A 14,495-nucleotide genomic window follows, 5' to 3' on the forward strand; every position below is an offset into this window, starting at 1 on the left:
AGGAGCAGTTTTGTAAGAAACTGACAAAGTGTCTTCCAAAGTGACTGTACCATTTTTCATCCCTGCCATCATTGAATATATCCTTGTTGCATATATCCTGCTGCCTTTCCTTGTTAGCATTTGGTGTTGTCAGTTATTTGGATCTTGAACATCTTAGAGGTGTGTAATGGTATTTCACTGTGGTTTTAATTCACAAGTCTCTAATGGTCTAGAATGTGGAGCATCTTTTCATATAATGACTTGCCATCTGCATATCTTCTTTAGTGAGGTATCTGTTCAGGTCACTTGCTGGAATTTTGATTGGGATTGCATTGAATTTACAGATCAAGTTAGTAAGAATGCAATCTTGACAAAATGAGTCTTTCTATCTATGAACATGGACTGCCTTTCCAATTACTTAGTTTTTCTTTGGTTTCTTTCCCCAGTATTTTGTAGTTGTCCTCATATAGACCTTATACAAACTTTCATCAGATTTATACCTAATTATTTCATTTTGGGGGTGCTAATTTAAATAATAATACCATAGTGCATGTTTAAGTTAATCAAAGGGAAGATCCTTCTGGGCGGGTCTGGCCTAATCAGTTAGATCAGAGACTCTCTCCTGCTGGCCTCAAAGCAGATGAAGCCTCCATGAGTTCTATAGTTGCAAGGAAATAAATTCTGCCACCTAGGCCTCAGATGAGACCCCAGCCCCCGCCAAAACATTGACCACAGCCTTGTGAGATCTTGAGCAGAGGACCCAGCTAAGCCTTGGCCAGATTCCTGACTCGTGAAAACTGTGAGATAGCAGATCAAATGAACAGCACTGACTTTGGGTAAGAGGGAAGTTGGGTGTGCAGATATGAGGCTTTTCACATTTTTTGAATGTTTGCAATGAATATAAATTAATTTTTTAATTAAAGGAAAATGTGAAAGGACTTGTCTATTTATTTATTTGGCTGCACTGGATCTTAGTGGCAGCACTCAGTATCTTTGTTGCATCATTCACGATCTTTCATTGCAGCACCCAGGTTCTCTAGTTGTGGTGCTCAGGCTCAGTAGTTGTGACTTAGCTGCTCTGAAGCATGTGAGATCTTAGTTCCAAGACCAAGGATCAAACCTGCATTGCAAAGTGGATTCTTAACCACTGGACTACCAGGGAAACCCTTCAGGAACTTGTTTTTAAAGGATTTTCTTCTCCTTTTACACTCCTTTTAAAAAGCAAGTGCAAAAGCAGACAGCATCCCACAGCCCTCCCGGTGACTGCTCTGCTCCACTCCACACGGCGGGGCCTGAAACCTGAGCGTTCCCCTTTGACTGTGTTCAGTTCAGTTCAGTTCAGTCGCTCAGTCATGTCCGACTATTTGCAACCCCATGGACTGCAGCACGCCAGGCCTCCCTGTCCATCACCAACTCCTGGAGCTTGCTCAAACTCATGTCCATCGAGTCGGTGATGCCATCCAACCATCTCATCCTCTGTCATCCGCTTCTCCTCCTGCCTTCAATCTTTCGCAGCATCAGGGTCTTTTCCAATGAGTCAGTTCTTTGCATCAGGTGGTGCCTGTGTTGTCACGGCATTTTCCTTTCCCTAAGAAAGTCAAAGCAACTCCATGTCAGGCCCAGAGGGGGGTCATACTCCAGCCTCCAGGGCGGCTGCGTGCATCCCAATTCTTTGACGTCTTTCTACACATCTGGGCTGTGCCCTGTCACATCCACAGCCTTCCCACCTGAAGTCTGAGCTGGATGAGTCACACCTGAACAGAGCTGGGGGGCAGTGTATGCAGACACAAAGGGTCACGCCCACAGCAGGACTGGACCCAAGAAGTCAAACTCTCCTTCCGTGCTCCTTGCCTCTCTCCTCCTTCCTCGCTTTGCCTTCACATTTTCAGCATCTTATCATTTGTAAAGGTTATTCACACCCATTATTTTATTTGTTCCTTGTGGGATCTTTTCTTAAAACACTTATTTGGCTGCACTGGGTCTTCTTACTCGCAGCACGCAAGATCTTCTTTGCAGCATGCCAGATTTCATTCCCTGAGCAGGGATGGAACCCGGGCCGCCTGCATTGGGAGTTCAAACTCTTAGCCATTGGACTACCAGGGAAGTCCCGTTCCGTATGAGATCTTGTACTCAGAAAGGAAAGGTCACTACTTCCATGTTGCAGATGGAAAAACTGAGCCATAGAAAAGAAAAAGGAAGCTCAGGAGCTGGGGCCAAAAAAAAAAAAACTTTCCTGATGAATCCATTTTTAAATCATTCTGTTTTCTACCCACTTCTCCATCCAATACCCACTCCCACCAGGCTGACCTCCTGCACTTGACTTCCAGGCACAGTTTATTTAGACAGGAGGAGGAGGCCTGAGCCTTCTGGTCAATCAGCTCCTCAGCCCGAGGGGGCAGCTTGCAGGCTGATGGGTGCTCAGCAATAATGAAATGCAAATTTTTGGTGGAGTACAGAACTGAATTTTAATGAAAGGCATTATTAAATTCAGCAACACACAAAGAAATCTTAACTGAAGAGAACTGATTATTCCATAAAAAAGAATAGATCGCAGCTTGCCTAGTCCGTTGTCTAGACAAATCACTTAGATACACATGTGCTGGTTTTAATTAGCACCATGGAAATTAAGTGTTCTGTAGCCTAAAATGTTATTGTTCAACAAATAAAAAAATACATATTCAATAAAAAAAAATACAATTTAAACAATTACCCTCCATAATGCCTAAATAGACTCTGTGTTTTTTCCCCTACCCTATTTAATTAAAAGCCCACATGAATCAAATTGCTTCTTCATCTTGCATGTAATAAAAGGCTTTGTTCTTCCCCAGTCCCCTCCTCCCTCCATGATATTATGAAATGTACAGTTCTAATAGAAGTCCTATGCAAGACTGAATAAAGACAGCAAGAAACTTTCCATTTTTAGCCAAAAAGTCCAGACTTTAGTCCCCTGGTTTAATCCTTCAGGAATCTGAGCTCCTAGCTCAAATTTCTATGCATAAGTGACCTGCAATGAAAAGGCACAGATACATATATTTTTAAACCTATGGTATCCCAGTCTAAGCTGCCACTGAATCGAGACAGGGCCTAGGGGTCAGAGGATGAAGGGATGTGGCCAGAACCTTGGAGGAGGGGGGTGTCTAGGGAAGACTTGGCAGGTATGAGGGAGGAGGATGACTTAGTCTGCTCCGGCTGCCATAACAAAATACTCCTGGCAGCTGGAAGTCCAAGATCAAAGTCTTCCGAGGTTCCTGGTGAGGCCGCTCTTCCTGGATTGTGGATGGCCACCTTCTTGATGCATCTTCACCTGGTCTTTCCTCTGTGAGTGTGTGCAGAGAGAGACAGAGATCTCTGGTGGCTCTTTCTATAAGGACACCGATCCCACTAGATGAGGGCCCCATGAGCTCTTTGTTTTGGTTCGCAAGCTTTCTCTAGTTGCAGCGTGTGGGCTTAGTTGCCCCTAGGCATGTGGGATCTTATTTCCCCAACCAGGGATCAAACCAGCATTCCTTGCATTGGGAGGCAGATTCTTAACCACTGGACCACTAGGGTAGCCCAAGGCTTCACTTCTTTTAACCCTGATTATCGTCTTAAAATCCCAGTGTCCAAATACAGTCTCACTGGGGGTTATGGCTTCAGCTCATGACTTTTGCCCTTGGCCATGATTCGGTCCATGCAGAGAAGGTAGTGTGGGCCTGGGGGAACACTGGACAGAAAGGAATTCCAGACCTGACCTCTGCGTGCTGCTCTGGCCAGGTGAGTGGAGATGGCCCTGGGAGGATGTGTGACGCTTGGTGGGATGAACGGGGAGGGGTGTCTGGGGCTCGGGCAGGTCAGTCACCAAGGCTCCCAGGCTTCCAAGAGTCTGAAAGGGAGTCTAGGAGTTTGAGGCACAGGGCAGGCAGGTTTGGAGGGGCCAGTGATTGCCAGCCAGCTCCCCTCTCTGAGATGCTGGCTCCTCCCACTTTCCCTCTCTGCCTCTGGCTCCAGCCTGGTCTCCTGTCTCCAGCAGGAGTCTTCCTCCCTGCTTTTCTTTGCTTACCACTCCTCCAACTTGTCCTGATCTGTGATTTACCGCTGTATCTCTCTGATGTCCTGTTGTCAGCAGGCCTCTGCTCTCCTTTGGGCTGTCTGGGGACATTTTCTCAGCTGTGTTTTGCATCTGTCTCCTCCTCCTTTCCTGCTTTCTTTCAGAACCAGCTTTCTTCCCGGTAGGGCCCTGAGATGTGCTGAATGGACCACATGCAGTCAGCCTCTGGTTACTCTCAGGAATTTAAGCCATATTTATTTTTACAATGTCTGATGCACTCTGATGTTTCCTCTTCCATACTATCTCAATAAAAATGATGGTCAGTACTCAATAAATTGATTGCACAACCAATCAACTACCCGAGGTCTGAAAAACTGGCTTATCGTCCATACTCCTTGCAGGACACACTAGGTTCTGTGCAGTCTGTTTCTAGCTTCATCCATCAGTTTCTTGGGGCTACCAGCCACATGCCTTCCTCTGCACAGGCTTCTCTCCCCAGGGTGAGGTAGGTCAACCAGATGAGGTCCTCATACCTCAAGGCTCGGCACCAGCACCTGCCCAGCCTCCATCTCTGTGTGCCTTTGAGCTGTCTGTGGACTCCTGGGCTCCTGCAGCACCTTGGACCTCGTGACCATATCAAGGGGTGGCCAGGGGGTGGTTCAACCTGTTTGAGGGGTCCCCATCACACACCCCAAATGCACACCTTAGCCAAAAATTGCTGTGTTTCTAAGCAAATGCAGCCTCTTCATCTTCCAACCTTTTCTCAGCCTTCCAAACCCACAACCACCACTTGATGCCCCCTGCAGGTGAACTCAGAAACCACCACTCCTTTCAGGTCACGTACCTCTGTTAAACGGCTGCCTGGGTGCCTGCTCAGTCACTTGGCATGTCGGACTCAGTGTGACCCCATGGAATGTAGCCCACCAGGCTCCTCTGTCCCTGGGATTTCCCAGGCAAGAATACTGGAGTGGCTTGCCATGCCCTTCTCCAGGGGATCTTCCCAACCCGGGGACCAAACCCACGTCTCCTGCATTGCAGGCAAATTCTTTACCCACTGAGCCACCTGGGAAGCCTGTGATGACTGCAAACTGATTATTAGTTATTCAAAAATATATTCTCCACTGGAATATGAACCCTGCCCCCCACCAGGGTAGGGTATGTGTTGTGTGTGTGTGTGTGTGCTTGCTATTAGAAGTTAATAAATATTTGAATAGCCCATTAAGCTAGGCTAAGATGCAATTTGAACTTGACCCTGGAGGTACTAGGGAGCAAGAGAAGACAACAGAGAAGGGAAATAACATGATTAAGGCCTGGAAGATGGATATGGGGCGTGTGCAGGAGGTGTGTCCCACACTATATCAGAGAGAATAATTGGCGTGGGGTCAAATCCCAGCTCCCCCTCTGCAGCCGAGCAGCCTGGACAGGGAGGCGAAGCCTGTGGGCTGGGGCAGCAGGCCCCCGGGGTTCCCACTGCAACTTCGCCACCTTCTGGGTGGGTGCTTCAGGCAGGTTACCTGACATCTTGCATCCTCAGAGGGATGCTATGGAGATGCAAGTGCTTGGCTCATGGTGCATTTATAATAACTGTTATTTTTACTCAACCTTTCTGAATCTCAGTTTCTTCTCCTGTAGTAACACATCATAGGTTGATTTTAAATGGAAACAAAATAAAATCTGTAAAAAGAAGTTTCACCAAACTGTCTTCGTGTGATGTATTTTAACATATTCAGCTTTACACGATCTCATTAAAGAAGAAAAAAAAAGTACTGTCAGTGACCCAGCCTACAGAATATATTTTTAATAGATTTTTAAAAAGCAGTTTTAGGTTCGTAGCAAAAGTAAACAGTAAGACAGAGAGCTCCCACATACTCCCTGCCCCCTCATTCCTTCAGCCTCTTCCACCAGAGGTGCATCTGTTATGATCAACGAAACAGCACTGTCACGTCTTTATCATGCAAAGTCCGTAGTTTACGCTGATGTCCACTCTTGGTGTGGCACACTCCACAGTTTAAACAAGCATAGGATGACATGTACCCAGCGCTAGAGTGTTATACAGAGTAGTTTCACTGCCCTAAAACTTCCCTGTGCTCTGCCTCCTCGACCCTCTCTTTACAATATTTTTGTTAACACAGTCCCCGGTTCACAGGTGATGCTTGATAATTTGCAGGGTAGATGCTGCTGCTGCTGCTGGAATGGTGCAGGCAGAGGCTGCAAGTCTGGAAGAGAGAGGAGGGTGTGCAACGTTTCGTGGGAGGGACACACAGGCCTGGGTGACAAAGGATGGAGTTGGAGAGGTGGGAGTCTAGGGGTTCAAGGCTCTGGAGGTTGGTGGTGATGATGGATTGCAGAGAAATGGCAAGTGGTGGACAGCGAGGACTTCGAGGCCGACTTTCGGTCCGCTAAGGAGCGTGTCATCAGTCAGCCAGGACAGCAGGAATCTCTGGAGGAAGAGGCGCCCACCCTGGGTTCCATTCCCTTTTCACTGTGTGACCTTGGGCAGGTCCCTTCTCTCCTTCACGGGGCTGGACTGGCTGTCGCCGTTGTACAGCACTCCGGTGAAGGTCGAAAGTGACGCCCTAGGGGGAGCGAGGGAAGCATCCGGGGACCAGGAGGGACCCGCGGCCGGGACGCGCGGGAGGGCGTCTGAAGGGCTTTCTTGGGCACGGTTTGCGGGCAGAGCAACAGGCGGCTCTGTTCTCTCACCATCGGTCTTCTCGATGCAGAGAGAGAGAGAAACTTTTCAGCCAGCGCCGGCCTGTCGCTTTCAAGCCGAGGTCCCGGCCCCCGGGTGACCCGCGACGCCAGGAGGGGAGGACAGGCGCTCGGCGGTGGCGGCGGGCGCGCAGCTGTGCCCGTCTGCCCAAGGGTTAACCCGTTCCCCTGCCGCTGCCGCGCGTGCCTTGCAGAATTTCACCAGAAGAGGGTACAGTCTGAAAAGCTCTTGACGTCAGGCTGGAATTCCTATTGTGTTTAGAAACGGCTTGGGCAAAGCAAGCCCAAGTTCCCTCTCCGCACACCTCGGCGGGCGGCGTGGGTCCGGCAGCGACCGGATACGTCTCGCGCAGGGGGCGCACGCGGGGACCCGCGCGCCCGGGGACCCAGGACCCTGCCTGCCGCCCACAAGGAGGGACCCCACTCCTGCAAGAGGCCGAGCCGAAGCAGCGGATCGCCGCACCCGGGAACCGGGGTGAGTGCTCGGGGCGAGGCAGGTGGCCGCGAGAACCTCCCCTCCCCACCGCCCCGCACCGCCGGCGCGCCCCCAGCGCCCGGATGCCCGCCGGGACCCCAGCCGCCAGGTGCATGCCTCCCCCGCGGCGCGCCCCAGCCCGCAGCCGCCGGCTGTGACCGCGCTTCCAGGCAGGCGGGCGCCGGCCAGGCTTCCCCGGGGTCCGCGCACCGGTGGGACCCGCGGACCCCGCGGCGGCTGCAGGGCGCGGAGCCGAGGCCGCGCGGGCACACGCCAGGAGAATGGACGGGACCGGGGAGCGCAGCCTCCCGGAGCCGGGCAGCCAGGACTCCCGGGCGGCAGACGACATCGAGATCGTGGTCAACGTGGGGGGCGTGCGGCAGGTGCTGTACGGAGACCTCCTGAGCCGGTACCCCGAAACCCGGCTGGCCGAGCTCATCCACTGCTTGGCCGGGGGCTACGACACCATCTTCTCCCTGTGCGACGACTACGACCCGGGGAAGCGCGAGTTCTACTTCGACAGGGACCCGGACGCCTTCAAGTGTGTCATTGAGGTCTACTACTTCGGGGAGGTGCACATGAAGAAGGGCATCTGTCCCATCTGCTTCAAGAATGAGATGGACTTCTGGAAGGTGGACCTCAAGTTCCTAGACGACTGCTGCAAGAGCCACCTGAGCGAGAAGCGCGAGGAGCTGGAGGAGATTGCGCGCCGCGTGCAGCTCATCCTGGACGACCTGGGCGTGGACACGGCCGAGGGCCGCTGGCGCCGCTGCCAGAAGTGCGTCTGGAAGTTCCTGGAGAAGCCCGAGTCCTCGTGTCCGGCGCGCGTGGTGGCCGTGCTCTCTTTCCTGCTCATCCTCGTCTCGTCGGTGGTCATGTGCATGGGCACCATCCCGGAGCTGCAGGTCCTGGACGCCGAGGGCAACCGCGTGGAGCACCCGACGCTGGAGAACGTGGAGACGGCGTGCATTGGCTGGTTCACGCTGGAGTACCTGCTGCGCCTCATCTCTTCGCCCAACAAGCTGCACTTCGCCCTGTCCTTCATGAACATCGTGGACGTGCTGGCCATCCTCCCGTTCTACGTGAGCCTCACGCTCACGCACCTGGGCGCCCGCATGATGGAGCTGACCAACGTGCAGCAGGCGGTGCAGGCCCTGCGGATCATGCGCATCGCCCGCATCTTCAAGCTGGCGCGCCACTCCTCTGGGCTGCAGACCCTCACCTACGCCCTCAAGCGCAGCTTCAAGGAACTGGGGTTGCTGCTCATGTACCTGGCCGTGGGCATCTTTGTCTTCTCCGCCCTGGGCTACACCATGGAGCAGAGCCACCCGGAGACCCTGTTTAAGAGCATCCCCCAGTCCTTCTGGTGGGCCATCATCACCATGACCACAGTGGGCTACGGTGACATCTACCCCAAGACCACCCTGGGCAAGCTCAATGCAGCCATCAGCTTCCTGTGTGGGGTCATTGCCATTGCCCTGCCCATTCATCCCATCATCAACAACTTTGTCAGATACTACAACAAGCAGCGAGTCCTGGAGACGGCGGCCAGGCACGAGCTGGAGCTGATGGAGCTCAACTCCGGCACTGCCGGCGAGGGCAAGGCAGGGGGCTCCCGCGGTGACCTGGACCACCTCCCGCCGCCGGAGCCCTCCGGGAAGGAAGGTCCGAGCTGGAGCAGCCGGCTGAAGCTGTCCCACAGCGACACCTTCATCCCCCTGCTGACCGAGGAGAAGCACCATAGGACCCGGCTCCAGAGCTGCAAGTGATGGGGGCCAACCTGGGCACAGACGGGCCGGCTGGTGGAGAGATGGATGGACCAGTGTGACGGGACTGTCCGTGACTGCCCAGGAGGGGCCGTCCTTTATCCTCCCCCCCGACCCTCTCCTGAACAGAACTCTGGAGGCCCTCTTGGGCACCTCTGATGAGTCTGGGGTAAGATTCCCTTTGTGTTGTCCAGGGGCAGGGGAGGGAGACGGACGGGTGTCCAGGAGTCCCTGACAATGTGGGGGTGATGGAGGCCATGGTCTGGTTGATGGTAGGAGCCCTCATCCAGTTCTGTATCTCCTTCAATAAAGCCTCCGGCTCTCTGCACCCGCCTGTCTTCTAGGTTCTGTCTCACAGGCTGGCTGCTCCCCGCTCCTTGACCCTGCACCCACCTTTCCACTCCCAGATGTGGTTCAGCCCCACCCAGGAGTAGGTGCGCAGCCCAGGGTGGCAGGGGGCGGGGGGGCGTTATTTTTAGTTGAGGGCTAATTAAAGAAGGGCTGATACTCAGGGTTCAGCCCAAGGAGCCTTGTCACATTCCAGGAGGCTCCATGCCTTCTGCCTCCTTCTGAGGAAAAGCTTGCTCCCAGGAGAGGGAGAATTCACAGAACGGGATTACTGTGTCTTTATCACCTGTGTGAGGCCCTTTCCACAACTTCTTTCCATTGCTTCCGGCAACGCTGTTAGCTAGGTACTCCCACCTCACAGAAGGAGAAATTGAGTTCCAAGGGCACACAGAGCAAGGATTCAGTCCCAGGACTGCTGAACCCAAAGCATATGCATTCACTGTGATGTGAGGAGGTCTTGGGACAGAAGACAGCTGCAGCCCGGGAGGGCGGCTGAGCTTCCTCCAGCTCATCCTCTCTCCTGGAACCAGCACCTCTGAGGGATCAGCTGCAGGGACGAGCGTGAACACGGCCCCTGCAGCCTGCTGCCGGCCTGGTCTGAGAGCCCCTGGGAAACAGACACAGACAGACCTGAGTTTGAATTCCAGGGATTGAGGAGGAAATCTCTGAGATGCCGTCTAGTTTCAAATCTCTGAGATGTCTTCTCAGAGCAATCTCTGAGTTGTTCTCTACTATCCCTCTCCTACCACTCCCTTCCTTGCTGTGTGACCTTCGTCTGGCTGATTCACCTCTCTGATCCTCATTCTGATCACTTATTAAATGGAAGCACTACCTCAGAAGATCACAGTGGTTAGCACAGTGCCTGGCACATAGTAGCTGCTCAGTAAATGGCAGGCGTTTCCGTTACTGTGTGCTGGGAGGAGTGTGAGGGCCACAGCTGCCCACTCTGGCCTCCACGGGGCCGGGAGGTCATGCCGACAGGGGAGGGGAGGACGGAGGGCCCTGTCACACTGTCCTCAGTCAAAGGCAGGCCCCTTGGCATGGAGGTGGTCCCAGCAGGCCCCTGTGGCTGTCCACCTCCCACAAACCCCAGCTCCCCGTTCTTCCTTCCCCACCTGGGGCAGCTGGTACAGAGGGAGAAGCCCTCTTGGAGGAGGGGAGGGAAAGGGGAAGGGAAGGGAAAGGGGGGGGCGGGGAGAGGAGGGGGGTCCCTGATCTGCACTGTCCTGGGTGTGAGTCCCTCCTCCTCTGAGACTTGGTCTCCCATGTGCATGAAGAGGGATGCGTTCTCGGGGCCTCTTCCAGGATTCAGAAGTCTAGGGCTGTGCATGTATTGGGTTGGGGGCTCCAGGAGGTGGGAGGCCCCAGGTGGTAGGGGCCTTTCAGGGAGGAGAGACTCAGAGCTGTGCCTGTGGGGTGCGGGGCCCTGAGCCAACCTGGTGCACCCCTCCCTCACCCTCTTCTCCAGGGAAATCCTGGGTCAGGGGACCATGGAAGGCAGAGGAAGGAGATGGGCTTGGGGTTGTGGGACTCAGTGGGAGGGACGACCGGGGGTTGGAAAGAGGGAATTGTTGGCCATCCCTGGGGCTCAGTGGGGCCTGCTGAATGTGACAAATGGGACTGAGTGGGGTGAGGTTGCATCTTTTTGTCTCCACTGCCCCCAGAGTCCTTGGGAAGCCCCAAGCCTGGGCCAGTCTGAGGACCCTGAGCCCCAAGCCGGGGAGAAGCTGGGGGTTGGAGAGACTCCAGGAGTGTCTTTCCTACTATTCCTCTGGGGTCAAGAGACAGTGATTTTGTTTTGGGTTTTTTTTGGCCATGCTGCGTGGCTTGCAGGATCTTAGTTCCCTGAGAGTGCGTACTCAGTCGCGTCAGACTCTTTGCAACCTCGTGGGCTCTTAGGCTACAAGGCTCCCCTATCCATGGAGTTTTCCAGGCCAGAATACTGGAGTGGGTTGCCATTTCTTCCTCCTGGGATCTTCCCGACCCAGGGATCAAACCCGAGTCACCTGTGTCTCCTGCATTGCAGGTAGATTCTTTACTGCTGAGCCAGCTGGTGAGTCCCTCTTAGGTTCCCCCACCAAGGATTAAACCTGGGCATCTGGCAGCGAAAGCACTGAGTCCTAACCATTGGAGTTCCCAGGGGAGAGGGTCTTCACGGCTACAAAAGCACTCAGAGCCCATCTCATCCATCCTAAGGAGAAGACTGACTCCCGAGAGGGCAGGCATCTTGTCTGAGCTCCTGTGTCTGTTAAGATTGCATGGCGTCTTGGCCCCGGAGGAGCTCAGGGCATGACCTGAGGTCACACGGTGACGAACTTTGTCAAGGAGGAGTGACCAGGGGTCTTTGGGAGCCAAGTGGGGGGGGGCAGCCCTCTCTCCCTGGGGATCTTCCTGGGGCACATCAGAATCTGCCAGGGAGCTTTACAAAATCCCAGTGTCCACACCTGTTATAGCCCAATAGCTGGGTGACAACCAGGCATCAGTATTTTTTTTAAACTTTAGAGTGCACAGAGGTCATCTAGAGATTTTTAGTGAAATACACTAATCAGTCACTCTGGGTGGTCCCTGAAATTCTGCATTTTCACCATGCTCTCAGGTGAGGGTGACACTGCTGGTCCATGAACTGCATTTTGCAAAACAAGAGGCCAGAGCAGGACTGGCAAACGATGGCCCCTTGCCTGTATTTATACAGACCCCGAGTTAAGAACAGTCTCTGCATTTTAAAATGATTTTTTTTTTTTTTAAATCAAAGGAAGAGTAACACTTTGTGACACATGAGAAGCACCCAAAATTCAAATCAATTCTTTTAGGGGTAGAGCAACGCCCCTAGCTCACAGGTCATCTCTGGCTGCTCTAGAACTACAAGGATACAGTTGAAGAGCTGTGATGGAGGTCACGTGGCCTTAGTCAAAACTGCTTATTCGTGGCCCTTTCCATTAACAGTGTGCCAACCCTGGGCTACAGGAAATGAGCACTAAGTCAGGGTTTTGTTGTTGTTGTTGTTATTGTTTGGCTGTCCCTCACAGCATGTGGGATCTTAAGTTCCCCAGCCAGGGATCAAACTCCTGCCCCCTGCATTGGGAGCTTGGAGTCTTAACCACTGGACTGCCAGGGAAATCTCTAAGTCAGGCCTTGATGGATGAGTGGGGCTCCCACCAGAAACAGAAGGAGGGGAGCTGCGTGAGCAAAGACACAGAGAGTGGGGCCACCTCAGAGAGGGCGAGACCATGCCCATCTCGTGGAGCCCTGGCATCACAAATCGTCTCCTTCTATCCCCCAAGACACCCCAACTCCTGGTGTCCTGTGTGAGGTTCTGTGGTCCTAGCTCCTGCTCTGGGAAGTGTTTCCTTTGCCTCTTTTCCTCTCATCACATCCCCCAGCCCCCCATCCTGGAACCATCACCAGACATCCTCTTCTCTGACTCTCAAGGATCTGACAAACCTCCTGTGAGCTGTTAATTTCTATTGAAAGAGAGAGAGAAAGAAAGGTAGGTTTCTTGGAATCACAAGAATATCCGAGTAAAAGGAAAATAGGCAGCATCTGGTCCAACCACCCACCTCGTCCCCTGCACCTTACTGACAGGAAAGCTGTGGCTCCAAACCATGCACAGTCCAGTGATGGGGGCTTTAATTAAAGTCTTCAAGGTCGCGGCCAGCTGGAGGACTCCCGCTTGTCCCACTTCTGTTAAAGCTGGGTGCATACAACGAACCCGTTTTGAAAATAGAGAATGGTGACTGTGGCAGTGTGTGTGTGTACACGAATCACGCAGTGAGCTGGTCACCCTCAGTTTTTCAGATTGGGAAACTGAGGCCCAGGGAGCAGAGGCAACAGGCCGGTGGCCGTCCTGCTCCTCGGTGCAGGAGCTGACCGAGCATCAGCAGCCCACACTCACTCGGAGCCAGGCGGTGACACTTTCCGGGCCTCCACCTGGCGTTTACCCCGAGCTTCCTGATAAGGCTCAGGGTGCCGTCATCCAATCTCCCAGGAAGGCATCACTGCAGATGGACTGGTTCTGGCGGTGGTGTTTATAAGGAAAGAAAAAGAAGGAAAAGGAAAACATTTTCTTGGGCAAGGCGCTCTGGACCAGATGCTCGGTCCACGCTGGGTTCAGAATCTATCCTGGCAACTGTAGGAGGTGTCTGCAGCTTCAAACTCACCATCTGGGGTCTGCAGGTACCACACACCACCACCTACGAGATGCAGTATCCAGAAAATGGGGCGAAAAAAATCCGTGAAAATGGCAAGACCTGGAATTATTTCACCCACGCTCCCTGAGGAAAGCTGACAGAGGCAGGTGAGACCGTGGCAGCTGCTGGGGGGTGATGGTAACGGGAGCACATGACCTGGCTTAAAGGGTCCCTCTAATGGGGTCATTTCAGCATATGACAGGCCAGTGTCGGAAATGGTTTCCAGGCAGGGGCCCCTGCCTCCCCTCACCCGCCCCCCTGGCTGGGAAGTAGATGGCTGGTCCTCCCTCCTCCCCCACGGGAGGAGAATTCAGTGTCTCAACAGTCTCTTGACATCTCCCTGGGAGACGAGAGACAGGTGTTTCCGGAGAGACCTCCCACCTTTCCGCCTCTGAGATGACAGCTCCGTGCATGGGGCTGTGGGAACACGTCTGGCGGCAGATTTGAAAGGGAGTTTCAGCTGCACCGATAATCTGCGGAGGTAGCGCTTGTAAGTGCTTTCCTCCACTTATAGCAGCCCAAGTCTTGCCGCAGGGACGCCGTGGGGTTCCAGAAGGGAAAAAAATGAAAACAAGAATTAGGAGACTATATGCTCCATCATTTCACTGTTATTGAGGCTCTCCGCCAGACTTAGAAGCTGGGGCTGCTGTAACCATGGCTTTATTTCCCTCTGTCAACAACAAACCCAAGGGAATGACTGCTCTGGCCTCGGGTGAGACCTGGGTGTTGGGTCAATGTGCCTGTGGTCACACAGCTAAAGGGAAGTCATGCAGAACTCCAGCTTGGACCTGGTGCCCACCACCTGGTAGGGCATTATCCCCTCTGAAGCAACAAGTTTAGCCTCTGGGTCCCTCCCCGGGCAAAGCCTAGGAGGGAAAAGACTCGCCCTGAACAGGAGCTGCCGGAAGTCACATTCTGTCCCCCAGTGCAAAATGGGGTGCCTGTTGACCAAGGGTTGGCTGGGAAAATGGGACCTGTCCTGTGTGGCAGCCAAGAGAAGG

The 14,495-nt window shown here is 53.5% G+C and overlaps 1 protein-coding gene across 1 annotated transcript; it reads left to right on the plus strand.

The window, feature by feature from the left end:
- Window positions 1–6,984: 6,984 nt before the first annotated feature.
- Window positions 6,985–9,287, plus strand: KCNF1 (potassium voltage-gated channel modifier subfamily F member 1). Its single transcript, XM_081587454.1, has one exon. It carries the CDS (start codon window positions 7,475–7,477, stop codon window positions 8,960–8,962), a length of 1,488 nt encoding a protein of 495 aa, XP_081443580.1. The 5' UTR covers window positions 6,985–7,474; the 3' UTR covers window positions 8,963–9,287.
- The last annotated feature ends 5,208 nt before the right edge of the window (window positions 9,288–14,495 follow it).

The sequence above is a fragment of the Giraffa tippelskirchi genome, chromosome 4 (assembly GCF_054371585.1).
Source record: "Giraffa tippelskirchi isolate mGirTip1 chromosome 4, T2T-mGirTip1v1.2.pri, whole genome shotgun sequence".
Lineage (NCBI taxonomy): Eukaryota > Metazoa > Chordata > Mammalia > Artiodactyla > Giraffidae > Giraffa > Giraffa tippelskirchi.

What these genes read in the sequence shown, in the direction of transcription:
- KCNF1 (XM_081587454.1), top strand. Translation starts at nt 7,475, where the DNA reads ATGGACGGGACCGGGGAGCGCAGCCTCCCGGAGCCGGGCAGCCAGGAC.